The sequence below is a fragment of the Neoarius graeffei genome, chromosome 20 (genome assembly GCF_027579695.1).
Source record: "Neoarius graeffei isolate fNeoGra1 chromosome 20, fNeoGra1.pri, whole genome shotgun sequence".
NCBI classification, from domain to species: domain Eukaryota; kingdom Metazoa; phylum Chordata; class Actinopteri; order Siluriformes; family Ariidae; genus Neoarius; species Neoarius graeffei.
The window spans coordinates 33,229,187-33,248,679 of NC_083588.1; the positions used below are offsets into that span (position 1 = coordinate 33,229,187).

The 19,493-nt window shown below is 38.9% G+C and overlaps 1 protein-coding gene across 3 annotated transcripts in view; it reads right to left on the bottom strand.

The window, feature by feature from the left end:
• The window catches only part of nfixb (nuclear factor I/Xb), a 172,758-nt gene that overhangs the window by 131,644 nt on the left and 21,621 nt on the right, over window positions 1-19,493 (bottom strand). For 2 of the 3 annotated variants that reach the window (XM_060901522.1, XM_060901524.1), the window contains exon 2: window positions 10,337-10,868. In XM_060901522.1, coding sequence (XP_060757505.1) covers window positions 10,337-10,868 — 532 coding nt within the window. Of the gene's footprint in view, window positions 1-10,336; window positions 10,869-11,656; window positions 11,898-19,493 lie in introns of those variants that run through there. The other variant, XM_060901523.1, reaches the window with a different exon arrangement.

Consider the following 19,493-nt stretch of genomic DNA (forward strand, 5'->3'; position numbering starts at 1 on the left):
CTACAAATTTCCCTCATGTAAATTAGCAGCAGATGAACAGTGAAGTTCTGGAACTAGTGATGAGAGCAAACTGAACAGCGCGTCACTCACTAACTCAATACAGAGCTCTCTCTATTGAATCACAACCTCAGGCCCTAGACTGACGTTCCTGGTCCCATCTGTGTGGGAGTGTGTGTCTGTGTGTGTATGTGGAGACCCCTCCCTCCCAGCATCAGGTGTGAAATGGGGTTCAGGTGTATTGAAGTGTGCTGTGTGTATTGTGGGAGACGACGGGGTCCTGCGGTGGTTTGGCTCGCATATGCTTCATATGCTCACAGATGCCGTTTGTTGTGGCTTAGTCTTGCACTGTGGCACATGTGCACAAACACGTACACACGCGTGCACACACAGATACAAGCTGCAGCACACTTTCTCAGAGCTAGAATTATTGCAGTCACTGGGGATGTTGGATTTTGAAGAGAAAAACAGACTGAGAGTGACTGAAAAAAAAGAAAAAAGAGTGCAGTGTATTTATGGGAGTGCGAGCACATTTAGCTGTTCTAAGATCTCGAGGGATGAAGCCTGCAGCTAAAAGCGGAAGAGAAGTCAAGCATGAAACAAAGTACAAGTATCATAACATGTTAAAAAAAAAACATTTAATTACGTTATTATCAAATGAGAATTGGTCAAGAGAACTAAATACAGAATTTATAAGTCTTTAAAATGAAAAATGATGAGTGTAAGTTAATAACAAGAAAGAAAGAAAGAAAGAAAGAAAGATAGATAGATAGATAGATAGATAGATAGATAGATAGATAGATAGATAGATAGATAGATAGATAGATAGATAGATAGATCTGGGTTTGGAAGATAGAGGGACTGTGTGTGTGTGTGTGTGTGTGTGTGTGTGTGTGTGTGTGTGTGTGTGTGTGTGTGTGTGTGTGTGTGTGTGTTCTGAGTCTAAGTAAGTAAGCTTGATGAAGAGAAACACGCTGTAATTAAAGCCACTGCATAAAATTAGACAAAAAGAGAGCAAGCATCCGCAATAAATCTCCTCTAATCACTGCACCTGCCCTGGCCGCCCAAACAACCTTGCCCTGGCTTGTGTGTGTGTGTGTGTGTGTGTGTGTGTGTGTGTGTGTGTGTGTGTGTGTGTGTGTGTGTGTGTGAGGCCAAGCCAGATTAACAGAGAGTAGTATTTGTGTGTGTGTGTGTGTGTGTGTGTGTGTGTGTGTGTGTGTGTGTGTGTGTGTGTGTGTGTAGGTGTGAGACAGCACAGCATGGCCAGCGGGTGGTGCTGGGTGGAGAGGGACAGAGTGGAGGCTCAGGCCTGCTGGCGGAGAACAGCGTCAGAGCCCCAGCGCTCAACAGTGAGCAGCCACACAGATGTTCTCTCACTGGAGACCCGCCACCCTGCACCTCCTCGGATGTGTGTGAGCGTATGTGTGTGAGAGATGGGAAGAGGTAATATGTAAATGCAAAAAATGGTCAGTCCTGCTAAAGCTCGTGTCACTTCAGATTAGTTTTGCTCTGGACTTACTCTGGTAGAAAGGTACGATGGTGAGCAGGATGTTATAATAACCAAACACTCCTGCATCATGGTTTTCCACTTCTTCGATCTACTTACAATTTCACATTTTAAGAGATGATGATCGTTTTAAAGAAGGTGAACTGACACCATATACAGTAGCACTGCAGCTAAAGTCAAAAGTATTAAATTATTGGTCAATTGACTGATATGTTTATTAAAACAGACTCATTTGGACATTAATAATTAATCAAATCAACATTTAAAAATAAATTTCAGCTCACGTATTTACCCTTTAAATAGTAGATACTGTTTCACTGTCAAACCTGCAGAAGTTTCTTGTTTGCCTTAATAATTTCTTTTTCGCGTAATGGATATGATTGTTAATGTGAAGTGCAGATAATGTTAATTGTATGGCAATCACAGCATCTCTGAATATCTGGTTTATGCACTATTGGTTTTTATTTTTTCAATATCTCTTTTTAATACCCAAAACTTATTTTGATTATTCTCTACATTGTAGAACAATATTGAAGACATCAAAACTATGAAATAACATATGGAACATACATGGAATTATGTGGTAAACAAAAAGTGTTTAAAAAAAACAAAATATGTTTTGTATTTTAGGTTCTCCAGCGTATCCAGCGTTTACCTTGATGACGCTTTGCACACTATTGGCATTATCTTAACCAACTTCATGAGGTCGTCACCTGGAATGCTTTTCAATTAACAGATGTGTCTTAGCGCAATTTCTTGCATTCTTAATGTGTTTGAGATCAAACAGTAAACAGTAAATAATAATAATAATAATAATAATAATAATAATATAGTAAATAGCCCTATTCCACAACTGTAGTAATCCATATTATGTCAAGAACCGCTGAACTAAGTAAAGAGAAACGACATCCATCATTACTTTAAGACATGAAGTGTCTTTTAATTAATAAAGAAAAAACACTGAATTAGGAGGTGTGTCCAAACATTTGACTAGCACTGTATGTATTTTACCTCATATCATTTTCACATAAGAACTCCTTAGTTTTTTTTTGTTTGTTTGTTTTACGAAACACATTCAATTAAGAGCAGTTCTTTATGAAGTATTACCTCCCAATAGGTTTTATGTTGAAACAGTGGATTGAGAGTCCAATTAGAGTATTTTTTTTTTATTTATTTTACTATCCATTAATCATCCTCTGCATTTTCAGAAAGAGGAGTTATTAAGGAGAAACGAGTAACATCTACAATATAAGGGAAGGAGAGGACAACACTAAATAAAGCAGTAATTAACAATTATTCACCGAATGCGAGGTGAATATTAGTGAATAATAACCGAGACAAAGTCGACCTTATTATTCACCAATATTCACTGAGCTTGAGGTGGATAATTATTTTAGTATAAATACACAGGCGATTATTATTATTATTATTTTAATTTCAAAAAATCATTTATTTCAAACTTCAAAAACGGCATGCAAATGTAATGAGAGATTTGTAGGCTCGTAGCATGCGCAGAGACTTGTCACTTATCTATGCCGAGTCACTTAAAATACTTTGTTTTGAAATGGATAAAATAAATCACAATTCCACTTTACCTTTGAAGAGTTTTAGACCAAACTTCATAGCATCTTTAGTGCTTTTAGGAACAGCATTTTCTTTCAAAATTTGTAATTCTTCCTCACTTTCAGTGACAAAGCAATTGGCCGCCATTTTGCTGAGTCGCTCGAGTTGATTATGCGAAATAATCAGAATTTCTCGACCAATCAGCACACGCAAATTTCTATAATCAGCTGCGTATTTATACTAATAAGCTGTTATTTTGCCAGCTGCTATATTCACTACTTATATCTAATCTTTTGGAGTTTGTCACTGGCACCACTGGCTTGCTCACTCGGGATAAATGTAACATTTATATCTGGAAATGTATATTTCTGTAAAGATGCTTTGTGACAATGTCCAATGTTAACAGCGTTAACAAATAAAATAGAATTGAACTGATGCTTTATCTGTGAAATAGTTTATGGCTACAATGGAAATATTAGCTTTTGTGAGGATAGAGGAAAGTATGGACTGATGATATTTGGTAGCTTCTTACTGTTCTGTTTGAAATATCCATGGAGAAATTTCAATCTAAACATTAAATGAAAAAAAAATGACAATAAATGGCATTTTCCCTTCAGATGATACATCAAACATACAGCATACAATGTACAGTACAAATTCATTTCACAATAAAGAACAAATTATGAAAATTAAAATCTACAGTTTGACTTTTCTCGAGACAGAATAAGAGCATGTTTTTTTAACCCTGCTCATATGCTAAATAAAAAAGCCTACACAGTAAGGTTTATGTAGAGAAAAAAAGGCTGCTATAATGGTAGAATCTCTTGCCCCTCTCTCTCTAGGCCTCTCTCTTTTCACAGATGCACTCTGCTCGAGCTGCTCAGCTGCTCGGAGACGTGGCGGCTTCATTTACTTATTCTATTCCCATTAATTAGAATGTTTACGCTGACAAAACAGGCAAAAGGATGCATTAGCACCTAGTTTACACCCTGAGTCCCTGAGCTACAGCGACAAGAGGCGTCTGCTTTCATAAACACGCACACACTCGCTCACACACAGGAACTGTTACACTCACATGCTCAAAGAAGAGACACACACATTGACGACTATTGCTGTGTGTTCTAAAGGTCGATGACATGAGGAGTACCATGACGTTTTTTATCGCTTGCTCAAAATGATTAGCTGCAAAGTTAGTGAATGGCCTCATGAATATATACTGTAATGAAATTATTTCAGTGGTGAAAAGAATAGAAAAGAAAATCTGCAAGAATTTGATTTATATCTTTCCTGCAGAAATTACCTGAGTGTACAGGGTTTAGTGTCACTGCTGCTGTGATCTAATAGCAACATAAAAAACAATCATGGCTCTTGTAAGGCATTAACCCAATCATGACCCCTCACCTCAATAAAATACTGCATCTCCACACGCACTCACACACATGCTCGTACTCTCTCTCTCTCTCTCTTTCTCTCTCTCTCTCTCTCTCTCTGTGGGAACAAAAGGGCGCCTCTGGGAGCTGCAGGAAGCCCCCTGAAGAGAAGAAAGGCAGGGTGCTCCTGAGGCCGACTCAATGGGCCCTTTTCACGAGAGCAGAGTGCTGTTTACCCTAGTGCAATAATGCTCCTCATTTTCCAATCATTATTCCCCTCAGTCGCCCTGCTGCTATTAGCCTGTCCACCACGTCAGTCCTGCTGGCTGCCTTTCTCTCTCTCTCTCTCTCTCTCTCTCTCTCTCTTGCTCTCGCTCTCTCACACACACACACACACACACACACACACACACACACACACACACACACACACACCCCAAGTCATACCTATATACTGAGATTCAGTCAGAGCAAATATAAACACTTTCATTCATACGCACACAACTGACAGCTGTTCCGTCCTGCTGAAAAGTGCTCATGGAAACCATTACAGTTTTCTACTGGTTCCTACGAGTTTTCTAATAGTGTGTAATAGTTCGTAAAAAGTAGTATGATGTCACAATGTTGAGGCTCTTACAAATTTAACCGGTACCCTGTCACTGAAAAACGCCTTTGATGGTTTTCTAATGGAATTCACAAAAAAGTTGACCTTATGGACGTGTGTGATGTCAGCATCTGTAATTATTGTTCACGTCAGGATGTTGGCAAGGAAAAAAGAATGCAATGGCATGGAGAGTTTATGGTTTCTCAAAACAGAAGTGACAAATATTCGTTAAGGATATGACAATTTAATTAATTAAGCACTAAATATATTCTGGATCTATAAACATCCCCCCCCCACCCCAAAAAAAAAAAGAATGAATAATTAGAAACCACCCGATCCTGATTGGAATATACTTTAGGAAGTGAAAATGATCTCTGAATTGGGTTTATTTCATTATTTATTCATTTTATTTAATGATTATTTAATGCCTGCTGCTATAAAATATTTCATGGCAATGTGTGTGTGAGTGTGTGTGTGTTTATCCGACCCTATTACACACGCTAAAAAAAATGGAGAAAAGGCCTTGTTAATTTTGGACCAGATTCATGCAATCAGTAAGGGGGAAAAAACTATTCTGGCCAAAAAAAAAAAAAATGGATCTAGGATAAAAAAAAAAGATTCTTGCATTTATCTCAATATTATATAAATATCTATATAATAAATAATACATGTCTAGTTCTGTTTCATTCAGCTCCTGGTGCTTAAGCAGTCTGGAGTCCTGCTAGAGCCTCCATTTTGATTTGGAACACAAACATCAAAAATATGATAATTTTAAATGTATCCATAAAAAGAAAACTCTACATGGATCAACCTTTCAGTCGGATGGAAAAGTGAGAAAATTGGAAAGCAGCGCATTTGGAGGCTTGTTTTTTCCCTTGTCTGCACTTCATAAGAGGTGTCAAAACAACGATAAGACTTTTTTTGCGCAAAGTGAGAGGGAGAGCCGCGAAAAGGAGAGTGAAGTGTTCCGGAAAAAAGCGGAGGACGAACAGGAGGAGAAGCAGGTTAAAAAAATGAGAGCGACATAAAGAAAAAGGCTGAGAAGGAGGGATGTTGGCAGAGGGAGCTGGGGAGGTTTGAAAAGCTGGCATCTTCCATACAGGGCTGCCAGGCAGGCGAACACACCAGCCTGAGTTCCCTCTGCAGACTGCCTTTTGTCTCCATTTTGGCATTTCACACTGTCTTTATTCTCTGCTTATTCTGCTACTTCATAGTGGCTTGTTTTAAATAAAATCATTATTTGGGGTACCGTGATCATAGCTGTTGTTAAATCATCCCAAACATCTTTTCCAGATTTACAGATGATTCTATGTGAAAACACCGACGTAAATAAATTTGTATTTTGGTTTGATTTCTGCTTCTGCTCATATAAGGTCCCAATCTGGTTTTAAATCTCTCGATATCTGTGTTTGTCCAGTGCAGCTATGGGAAGCCATTTACTTTACAGAGATTCACTATACAGACAGAGAGACAGATAGACTCAAAGAGAGAGGGGATATAATGATAGAGAGAGCACCAGAATGTGACAGAGAGACAGAAAAACATCTCCTTTCTCTCCTCTTTCTTTCACATCTCCTCTCACACACCTTTTTATTCTCATTTTGCTTTGCTTTTCTTCACAGAGCTATGCTCCAGCACACTGAAGGTTAAAAAGAGGGGAAATATTTGAAGAAATGTAAACAGACCGATAGACTGAATGAATAAACTGTATTGTATTTTATTTTACTAATTCACGGGTTCATTGTTTATATATCAACATGTGATCAAATTAATCAAGACTCTGTTTTTACCGCCATCATATGATGTTCATAACTATCAATATATAACAAATTATTAAGAAACATAAATAATGTATAAATTGCAAATGGAAAAATAAAAAAAAAATCCATTTTGTGGACTTGTTTCTTTTTTTTCAAGAAAGAAAACTGTATAGTAAAGTTCTGAGGTAAATTTAAAATAAAACAGTGTTTAATTACATTGTATTTCAATAACGATGTTTTAGAAGAACAGTGTTCATCACTTCAGTACAGCTCCAGTAGATACTGTATGTAGAGTTTGTACTTAGATGAACTGAATCTCTTCTAGCGGCTCGTGACAGCCCAACACCTTACCAAGACGCTTTAGGTTGGTTTTTCTTTTAATTTGTCACTTGTGTGTATCTATAAGGAATCCTATATCTTTGTAGAATTAATTAACTGCTCGCTATCACGTCCTAAAGTGACTCTAAATGAGTGTTTTATTAAAGGCAGGCGCACTTGCAGGATAATGTCGTTAAGCGTTTAGACAAAACAAAAAACAAAAAAAACCACTGACACTGTTGGCATTTGTGAAACAAACATGTTGTGTCAAGTGCCTATTTTTTAATCCATTTCTAATATTTCTCAATAGTCAGTAAACAGATTCCATGGTACGATATATTTTTTTTCATTTTACAATAATTACACCAAAATATAGGATAAAATATAGGATGTTCAGATCATTTGACTTGAAAGTGGGATGTATATTATATATCCCATAGTACTACATGATATTAATATAATTATTGGTAGCACATCGCCAATAATTGCACACATTTGCACATTACAAAATTCACATCTACTCAAAAAAAACACTCTTTCACTTTCTGCATCCTTCCATTTTTTCATCTTTGACACACAGAGACACAAAGAGGAGCCGGAATCTGAATCTGATCCAAGCCTGAGCATTTGTGCTCCGGATGGTAAATTCCCTGCTTAATACGGTGCAAGCATGTCATCTAAAACACTGTCAGCGCTTCACCCAGTCATTAATGTTTCTGGAAAATCAAATCACAGGGGCCGTCTGAAACAGCTAGTCTAAAATGTGAGCGTTAGCGGACAGCGTTTTATTTATTTAATCCTAGATTGAACGTCCTAGCTGCCGTGGCCTGGTTCAGGGCCCGGGCCGGAGCGCTCGAGCAGCAGGGTGCTGCTCGCTGTCCAAAAAATGCCACTTTGTCTTGTTTATCCGCCAAGAAGGAACACAAGGATTTTCTGCTAGCTCAAAAGCTGGACTGCTCTCCCTGACCTTATCTCTGTCTTTGTTTCGTGTTATGTCTGAGGGACAAAACACACTTGGCTGGAGTCTGAGCGTCGACACACAGACGACTGAGCAGCAGTGGCTCCCTGAGTTACAGCCTTGTGCTACACACACTGGAAGAGCGGAGGAAATGCAGGTGTTACGAAACACAAGCAAATCGTTTCTCAAATTCACACCATACAAGGATGTTTACACTTCTTTTTTTTTTTTACAATCTCATACTTGTCTCCTTGTAGAACTGCAACACTTCACAGATATTTCTGACACCTCCACAGCTATTCTCGCTGTGAAATGTGTATTTCATGCATGAGAGGACTTTAATAAGTGTCGATGTTTCTTTGTCTTTGGAGGGGAGAAAACAGAACACTAGTTGTACTCCTTTTATGGTGCTGACTCTATCTCTCTCTCTCTCTCTCCTCCACACATGTGTTTCACATGTTCACCCTGTCCAGGCTCTGTACTCAGCCCTGCTTGATTAGGGATGCAAGGAGACACATGTTTCTAGCAGGGTTGTGCAAGAGTAAAAGTGCTACGAGAAAGCTACGTCCAAATATGACTAACACCGAGGACACCATCCATCACTCTGTCTCTCTCTCTCTCACACACTCACACACACATTCACAAGCAGAACTCTCCCAATCATCCACTATGTAATGCTAAACTGTGGATGATCTCATACGTGTCAAATCTGTTCATGCCAGTTGTCAGCGTGTCACAGGAACACAATGGATGTAACTGAGATAAAGAGGACAAACAGTGTATATTAAAATCAAATTATCAAATCATACTAATGAATTAGGTGTAGATTTGATAGAAAGAAAATTCTGTCACCTGAAATTCAGCATTACACATAATAAGTAGTAGACAAGAATCAGACAAGAATCATAGTTAATTTTAACTATGAAATATCGAAATATCATTTCAAATCCTAGTCTTAGAAATGCTTTAGAAACTCAATTTCAGTTTCACGCTGCAAAAAATTAAAATTGGGTTCTCTACGGATCTTCATTTAAAAAAAAAACCCGTGTCATTCAAAACGGTCATGAAGTTCACACCTCCTTTCTATGGCCCTTCAGAAGCAAATAGAGACATCGTAGAGGGAAAGCTAGTGGAGCGATGAGCGGTCAGACAGGTTAAAAGGCCTGCGATTAAGAGAGATAAGCTGAGAGGAGGCATATTGTGAGAGCGCAAAGGCACGGCAAGACGGAGCGCTGAAAGGAGCTCTGCATGGGGCGTGAAATCTCTTTTCCGGCCCGTGCCAAAGACCTGCATTATGCCCAAATATCCACACAGTGCGGGAAACTATTGTTCAGTTCAGCTGCGCAAGGACGGCGGCAGAGACACACAACACTCCCGTAACTGGTGTTCAATCAATACACAACACAAATGTTCTCATGATTTCCAGCTAAAAAATAAATAAATTAATTAAGGGCACGATTACGAGAATTCACACTGCACACTTCATTATTCTTAAATACTTTTTCTTAAATTTCCTTACATATAAAATTGCAGCTTCAAATACTGTCCATCCTTTACATTCATGTTTATAAGATCAGCTCGGTGGGAATGAGAACTGTCCGCTAATTCATTTTACTGGGATATTTTCATCATTACCAAATGTTCCAGGAAAACTATTTTACAGAACGTGTGTCTTCCATGTATAATCAGGACACTCAATTCAAATAGCTCAGCTCATTTTACTACCGTTTACCTTTACACAATTCAATTATCATTTGAATATACAAAAACATTTTAATACAGAAATTTAAATAGATGCAAAACTGACTAGAATTTAACGGCTGGTGATAAAATGTTCAACCACCCATGGAATGTGCGAGGTGGAGTGTGTGTGTGTGTGTGTGCAAAGTTGAGTTCACTCTGTGGCACTATATCTCTGCCACAATGCATTCTCAAATAAACACACACACACAGAGTTACACACACTAAAAGCAGCCTCATTTTATCCAAACAACTCACCTAATTTATGAACCAAAATGTAGTTTGGATGGATTTTAAATTCAAGCTAGAAAAATAAACACTCCAAAACTAATCACGTATATAAATTATCCCTGAATCGCTGAATAAAGTCTAAATGCATTAACAAATTTCTGTATGAGTAATACACATTTAAATTTTATGTAAAATGTCATTCAAATGTGTATTTTACTACATGGCACTCAAAGAGTCTGTGCGGGTGTGAAAGTGTGTGTTCATGTGTGTAAAGACACCACTGACCTGGCGAGTGGACGAAGTAGGCCAGGTAGAGGTCGAGCTCTTTAACGGAGACTCCGATGTGATGTGGTTGGACACACAGGCCGTGGTTGGTGCACTGGGGCGATTTGACGAGTCTCTCGCCATCCGTGCTCTCCAGCGGGCTGCCCTTAAACAGAATGACCATGACCAGGTCGAGCCTCCACACCTTATCGGCTTGACGGAGGCAGTCGATGCGGCGGATTTTACCCTTCTGGTCGGGGTTGGAGAGTACGCAGCATGGAGGCTTCTTGCCCGTTACTGTGAGCACAAAGTCCTCACGGAACTCGGGCCGGATGTCCTTGCGCAGCTTGGCCAGCAGACGCGACGCCCACTTCTGCTTGATTTCAGGTTTCTCACCCAACAGCTCATCCTTCACTGCCCTCTCTTCATCCTTTGACATGCGCTTCTCGTGCTTCTTGAAGTACTTGCGTTTGCGTGCCTGAAGGTTGAACCAGGTGTAGGAAAAGGCACGCACATGCGGCAGCAGCGCCTCGATAAATGGATGGAACTCATCCTACAGATGCCAAGACAGAAAATCAATGAATTCAAAATGCAAATCATATTAAATTTTTCTAACTGTATTAGATTTTTTAAAGGCTTGCATATATCTTCATATTTTATGTTTTCTGAATTATATTTCTGAAAGTAATCAAATAAAAATTAAAAACAAAAACAAATAGCTGTGTTTGAAAACATTATGGAGAAAATGTTAAGAAACACCTGAATGTCATATTAAAGGAAAAAATATATAAATTCTTGAAAGTCACATCATTGAAATTTAACATATCAAAAATATTGCTCATAAAATTTAAGCTCAATTATAAAAGTAAACACAAATATCAGCCATACAAAATGCAAAATTTATATCAATCATAATTCAATTTAACGCTTAACGCTGTTTAAAAATAGTTTAACTATGTTACAAGCACAGATCTTATATATAAAATTCCCAAAATTCATTTATGTAGTGCAGGTAGCCATCATTAGTCAGATCAGGCCAATACAAGAGCTGATTCCAGCAACAACAGAAGCCCCATTCACAACCCCAATAATACCTTCAGCATACAGCGCTCAGTGACAAAGCTCAAACCGCGCCACGGTGCCAGCATACCAGGGCCACCATGCCCCAACCCCTCAGCGCCAACTCTCGCCACCATGAGCCCACGGTTCAACTGCGCCGTTTCAACACCTGCCATCACAACCTCTCTGAGCCGCAAGCATGCAGCAGAAATCCACACATGTTCACATGACCAGCAAGCTCACAATGCAGCAAGAGGTACAAAGAGAAAGCCGGGTAGTTACCATGTTGCACTCTCATTATAGGTTTGGCACGCTGCTCAGAGTGGGGAGGGGAAAAAACCCAAAAAAGAATCAGCCTGCACCGGTTTCTTCACTGCTCGCTCGCCGCCGAAGCTACCACTGGTTTGGCAGAGTCCAAAAAATTTGGCGGAAGTTAAACAACTTGGAGAAGATGGAAGAAGCTCCACTTGCTACTGAATGGAGGAGGAGAAAATTGTTTTGAAGATTAAAAATGTAAAACAATTTTTAAAACAATTTCAAGAGGTCCGCAAAACAGCTCGCTGCTGCTGAAATATTTCCTAGTAAAATCATGAAGAAATAAATCAAAATTTTATTTTAAAAATTATGACGGAGTGAAAAAAACACAGGTGCTATTGCACAAAAAAAGAAGTAGAACAACTGGAAAAGTCACTCTCGAAATAAACACTCCGTTCATAAGTTTGAAAATTAAAAAAAAAAAAAAAAGAAGCCAGACAAAAAAAAAATCCTTGGCAAGGCGTAATTGGTGGTGGTGTTTGCTTAGATCTTTGAGTCCAGCAGAACACACAAAAAAAGAATCACACATACACACACATACACACACACATACACACACACACACATACGCTCAATCCCTCACACATACGTACACACTCCTGCAAAGAAGAAGGGGGGAGCTGGCAAGAGCAAAGCGCAGAATATGGGGAGGAAAAAAAAGAGAGGCGAATCAGTGTTGGACGAGCTCATACGACCGCTGGCAAACCCAAGTGCTGCTTCTTTTTTTTCCTCTCTTTCTCTCCAACACTCTCACTCGATCACGGTCTCTCTCTCTCTCTCTCTCTCGCCCTATACGTGTTCTTTTCCTAACCATTGCCTGAGTCTTTGCCAACATGAGTAGGGCCCACCTATTTGGCAACGAGATGTCTGTAGCCCAGCCAATGCGTTCGCTTCAGGAGTTGAAAGGGAGGGAAAAAGAGAAGAGGGCAGAGAGAGAGACAGAGAGAAAGAGAGAGAGAGGGAGGGAGGAAAGGAGCAGGCGAGAGTGCGTAGTCCAGTCCAATGGCACAATCTGCCAATCTGAACGCTTCCTATGTGCCACAGAGGCGAAGTTCAACATACACTCCTCAGATAGCGATCTTGCCACTTTCACCGAGTCTTAGCAGCCGTCGTCATGTCTGCACTTAGCTTCTTCTTCCCCCCCATCAACCCTTTTTTGTGCCACTTGCGTAATGCCTCCTTGGCACAGGGTGACGGGAGAGAGCACAGAGCTCCCACAAAAATCCCAACGGACCCAGCAGCCAGCAGCTGCTCCTGGATTTAGCACCCCAAAACAAAGCCATGAGAGAGCAACACGCCTCCCCATTTCACCAAATACTGATGCGTGCATGTCCGATTAAGAAACAAACACATGCCGCTCTCACGCATCTTAGCACCAAACCCAGGGAACTTTATTGCACAGATTCAGCGACAGGAGGGCGCACTAACTATGTGACCCACTCACATATCCATCAGCCTGGTATTTTTGGAAGCTGTATGCAATAGTGCTTTCACGTTGAGCAATAATACTACAGACTAAAATTATACTGTGGCACCATTCAAACATTACAATCTAAGGGTGTGTATCTCCTTCTTTCAGATGATACGATATGAAGATCGATCCACTTCCATTCACTACTGATTCGATTCAGCATCGGTACGATTTGATTCATGCCCAATTCAATACAATTCAGTTAAATTTAAGTTCTGCATATGTACCAGTGATTTTGTCAAGATTTCCTGCTAAGCTTTTGTTGAAATTTATATATTTTCAGACTTTGGATTTGGTGCCGTGATGTTCATCAACTGTGATGTGCATCAATTTCTGATGCCAATTCAATTTCAACCATATTCCTTTTCGCTTCGAACTAGATCTCGGCTTGTAAACCGATGCAGCCGCATCAGAGACTATCGGACCAATTTTCCAATTTGAACTGCTTTTTTTTCGCTTTATACCCTTATTATATTCCAAACAGGCATTAAATATCTCACTTGGCTATAAAGATGTAGTTTTTAAATAACCGCTGCTCATAGTGGTCCAAATCACACATGGCAGATGATCTAACACTCAGTCAAATGTCTAACAGACAACCCGAACCATAAGCTTCCCTGTCCTAAATTTACAGACTGTGTTGCAAAGGAATGACTTGGGAGCAAGAACAAACAAAGGCACATAAACGGATGGCTTGACTATATAAGTCTGGAAACATGCACAAGCCGAGATGAGAATAAATGTGATCTGAAATTGAAGAAATGTGCAACGGAGACTGGAATATATAGCCTATATGACTGGGCTCTGCTCCAATATTATGATGGTTACGGCTGCTGCCAGTAGACATTTTCTGGCTACGGATCCGAATGTAACCACAACTTGGACATGAAGTGCCAGACTATCATACACATGCAAATAGCCATTAAATCAAACAGGCCATACACGGCACCAGCTGAAGAGTGCAGTGATAATAGTGGCTATACAAATCCACCTGTCACAACGCAAACATCCCTCTTATTTACCTTAAACCTCTTCATTACTATGAGCTTTTTCAAACAGGATTCAATGTGTCAAAAACAGCACCTGCTTGAGGTCTTTTTTAAGATGCTAATTGAAGCACAACCTGAAGTGAGGAGCATTTGTTTATGAATGTCAGTTGGTTCAGATGCAGGAAAAGCCCATATGTAAAACAAACAGAGCCCTTTGTGTAAGAAATACAGTCTTTAATGACTTCCTCCAGGAGAGCCAGAGCTTACACGGTGGGCGGCATGGTGGTGTAGTGGTTAGCACGGTTGCCTCACAGCAAGAAGGTTCTGGGTTTGAACCCAGCGGCCGGCGAGGGCCTTTCTGTGTGGAGTTTGCATGTTCTCCCTGTGTCTGCGTGGGTTTCCTCCGGGTGCTCTGGTTTCCCCCACAGTCCAAAGACATGCGGTTAGATTAATATGAGACGGCCTTGGGGTGAGGTGCCCTTGAGCGAGGCGCCGAAATCCCGACTGCTCCCCGGGCGCTGTTAGCATGGCTGCCCACTGCTCTGGGTATGTGTGTGTGCTCGTGTGTGTTCACTGCTTCAGATTGGTTAAATGCAGAGAGGAAATTTCACAAGTGTGTGATGAATAAAGTTGTGCTTTCTTTCTTTACACAGTCATTAACTGGATGTGAACAGTATGTGCACTGAAATAGGCATTTGTGGCTTTAGATGGACAATCGTGTTTTTCTGGAGTGCACATAATCTCATTCATATAAAGCCTGATTATGGAGGTTATGAGACTTCCTTTGTTAATCAAAAATATTTTACTGTTTTTTTTTGCATCATGAGCTGTGTTTCCATTAACCCGTTTAATGCACTATTTGAAACTGCGAACTAAAAAACGAGTAATGGAAATACGCATTTCGAGAAAACTCTCAAATATCACAAAAATGTTGTAACAGTTGGTTTTTCAGACAATTTGATAAAGCGATATTTTGCAAAACTGAAATGGAAACACAATTTTCGCATTTAAGTCACATGACATGACATGACATGACATGAAATACAAATGGAAATACTACCTTTCTGAAAAACAAATGAAAACCCAGCTTTAATCACATAACATAACATCACTTAGGGGAAACACAAACCATTCACTACTGTGTTTTGTTCAATTTTTAAAAAAAATGCTGCTTCTATTTTGTGCAAAACTGCAATGAAAATCTGGCTAGTAAGTGACCGTATGCTCTGAAAGCACCTCAGGAACAACTTACACTACATCCATATGTAACTTTAGTCCACGCTAAATAACAGCGTACTATTTTGACCTACTATCACTTCCAATCCTCACACACTATTCACTGCTGCAGTATTGTGCTTGAGCTTGCAATTCGTGTCAAGAAGTCTGTCAAAAAAAAAAAGGTGAGGAAATTGTCACTCATAACAGCAGTCCACTTCTGCCTCGTTCACAGATCCAGCAAAGCACGTCACTGGACTGAACTGAGGACTTGAAAAAACATACAGTAGCCGAACTGAGCTAGCTATAGTTCAATGATTCTAGTTTTCTAAACATGAATTAAGTCAGCTTTGATAACACAAACTCCGTCGTGGTTTATCCAATCTCAATAGAAGACATTAGGTTAGAAATGGAAAAAATTTCTCAGACTTTCAAGAATTTTTATTTTATTTACCCTCTCTGATCAGAGAGCTGACTTCACGGCTTGTTTAAGGATGACTGGAAAGAAGTTTGTGTTTATTCCCTGCTTCAAGATGAAAACAGACGTATCTCGTCTGTTCAAAGTCCATGGTGCTATTCATCAATGGTAACATGAAGCACCATTATGAAGCCAAACTATCACCTCGAATTATCTTATTAATAGCCATTAAAAGGTAACTGTTGCTGCTATTCAGTCATGTTAGTTGCTTATATGGACCTTTGCAAGGAAGGAATTTTATGCAGCTAGATGTTTACAAATCATAGCTGAATATCCCTGGCCTAGGAGAAAAAGTGTAATGATCACTGGTCACTGAGAAAAATGATTTAGATCTCATTCCTGAAGAAATGTTAGCTGAATATTTACTGTGTATATACAGTAGCACTCAAAAGATAAGAGTTTGGACACAGATACTCATTCATCGATTTTTCTGTATTTTGACTGTTTTCTGCATTGTAGAACAATACTGAAGACATCAAAACTATGAAATAACATGTGGAACATATATGGAGTTATGTGGAAAAACAAAAAGTGTTAAAACCCCAAAATGTTTCAGATTTTAGATTCTTCAATGTAGCCAGCATTTACCTTGATTACAGCTTTACACACTATTGGCATTATCTTAACCAGCTTCATTGAGATTATCAAACAGTAAATAGTAAATAATACAAATACAGTAAATAGCCCTATTCCACAACTGTAATAATCCAAATTATGTCAAGAACCACTCAACTAAGTAAAGAGAAATTACATGAAGTGTCTTTTAATTAATAAAAATAAAGAAAACACATTGAATTAGAAGGTACCTCCAAACTTTTGACTGGTACTGTATAAGTAGATACAAAGTGATCATAACTATATTTCAATTAGTGCTAGAATGACATGTTTTTGTTTTCAATTTTCAATTTTAAATAGGAAAAAATAAGTAGTCAGCACCTAGCTCGATCTCCAATCTATGAACGGCCCATTGGTTACTACAGAAAATTAAATAAAATCCTAAAATGTTTCTAAATTGTCATCACATAACATCATATCTGTTATCTATGCGTCAAATGTCAAGTCTGGTCCATCAGCTTGGCCGACGAGGATGAAGACCTCGAGTCCTCTGCCAACTCAATTAAACAGGCCAAGTGTGTGTATGTGCGTGTGTGTGTTTTCTTCCTTACCCTCCACTTACAATATTAATGCTTAAAAAAGAGACAAGACACCATCTCGCAAGTGTCTGCCAGCTTCCGCATGGAAATGAACGAGCTGGAAACACGGCTTGGCATCCGACGCTGACCGAGCATTTGTGTTATTTTGTCGCCGTTGGTAAAAATCCGGTTCCAATTAATAAGACCAGAAATGCACCCAAACACCTACAAATAAATGCAGCTAAATTACAACTTGGCCGGTGGGGGGGGAAATGTGTTCAGCTCCAAAGCATGAATTCTCAATAATGGAAGTGTGTAATTTCACAGCCTGAAAAATAATAATAATTAAAAAAAAATTAAAATAAAATAAATAAATCTCGTGTGGCCAAACTCATTAGCTAATATATTTTCCTGGCATAAAATGTTTAAAATCCATATGCACAGAGAGAAACGGAAAGAGATAAGGCCTGCAATAATCTTTTTTTTTAAACCTGTACTATTGATGAAGTGAATGCAATCTATTTCATTCAATATTAAAAAGGCATGAGATTTAATAAAATATTATTACTGACATTATATTATTTAAAAATATAATATAATAAGTCTCAGTTGAGAAATTGTAACTATTTGTCAATGCATTTTGATAATGATCCAACTACACCATATATATAAGTTTGAAAAAGGCAGAAGTATAAAAGATACACATAAGTATAAAAGCATAACCTCTAAAATGTTTTTGAATCACTGTTAAATCAAACGACATAATAAGGGCAACTAAGAACAGGCCATTTGTCATCTCTATCACCTGTTTTACACGGGCTGCTCATGCAAAACACTCTGGCTTTACATTTGAATGAGCAGCCACATAACTTTACCTGGATTATCAAGAGTGTGATACACTGCTGATTGAAATTTGTTTAACAATGAGTCATATAGAACTGTGTGTCCAAATGTCACACCTGAATACATCCAATGACCCTAAACCTACAGCTGAAGAATACTCCACACAATTCCTTAGTCATAGGATTTCCACATTATATATCTTCTTTTTTTTTCAAAATGCATGAATAAATAAATAAACAAGTAAAAGATGAGCATACATGCCACTAACGAGGACCTGCGCTATTTTAGTGGCGGCTGAAACAGCTTTGTTCGCTTGCTTTGTCCTGGTTCTTGGTGCAGAGGCCTAAACACGGTTCAGAGGACTGAGCCAAGAACCAAATTAACTCTTTATGCGAACACGGAGAAGCCTAACCCTGATACACCGAGAAAGCCAGAAATCTGTAAAAGGTTCACTGTTCACTGTTCACTCTGCAAGCAGCTTACAAAATATACAGGGTAAGTGGGTAGTGATGGGGGGGAGGTTAGTTTAACACTTTTAAAGAAATTAAAGAAAGTCTGGTATACCTGAAAATCTTATAACAGTTTTTAAAGCACCATCTGAAAGGCTGAACCTGTAAAGCATAATTTGCACATTAAGGCGCCATTTACAGCACTATACTATATCATCCATCCATCCATCCATTATCTGTAGCCGCTTATCCTGTTCTACAGGGTCGCAGGCAAGCTGGAGCCTATCCCAGCTGACTACGGGCAAGAGGTGGGGTACACCCTGGACAAGTCGCCAGGTCATCACAGGGCTTGTACTATATCATTTCTTATTAAATATTTTAATATTTTCACTTTTTTTGTCCTCAAAAAAAAACCACGACACTTTTCATACTGCATGTACAGAGTTGAATAAAATCTACTAGTCCATTTCACTTGTGGGTTTACCTTAGTTGTGTGCAAGAAATATCAAGCTCTATTTATGTTTGTATAGCTGAACTGAGTCGGACTCAGTCGTATTCTGAGTGGTCAAAAGGCTTATTGGCACATTAACTGAGTTTTAGTATGGGGAATCATAAATCTATATGCTTATCTCAATATTCCTTGCCTTTAGGCTAAATATCTCATTAAAGCAATATAGTGTTTATTTGACATAAGTTGTGCTAGACTATTCATATATCCTGTATTAAAATTCAAACAGACTTTATCAAAATGCATAACTAAGCCAGTGCAACTCTGCGTCCTCGTTTGATTGATTTTTTTTTTAATTTCCTGAAATAGGCCTATTCAGCTGCTTAATTTTGCGTGTCCAGGTCAAAGTTATTGCATGCGAGTATAAATTCATCAGAATCAATTACATGGCTTTAATTTACTGAACGCTGAATGTGTTATAGTTGCTCACACTGGAATGGATCTGTCTCTTCGGAAAAAAAAAAAAAAACTCTGTATCTGGAAAGGCTGCTTGGCCTTGTATCCCCTTGAGGGATTAAAGATTTCAAGAGCGGGTCACTCTTCATGCTCTCGATGCAGACGCACATCACATTAATATCATGAAAGCCATTTATCAAAAGCTCCATCTCTAACTTATATTTTCCTCTGGCAACATTTACTAAAGAACAACAAAACTAAAGCTCTGTGCAGAGAAAACCTGAACGCAGGCTGGTTCTCATCAGAAAGCAGACAAACACGC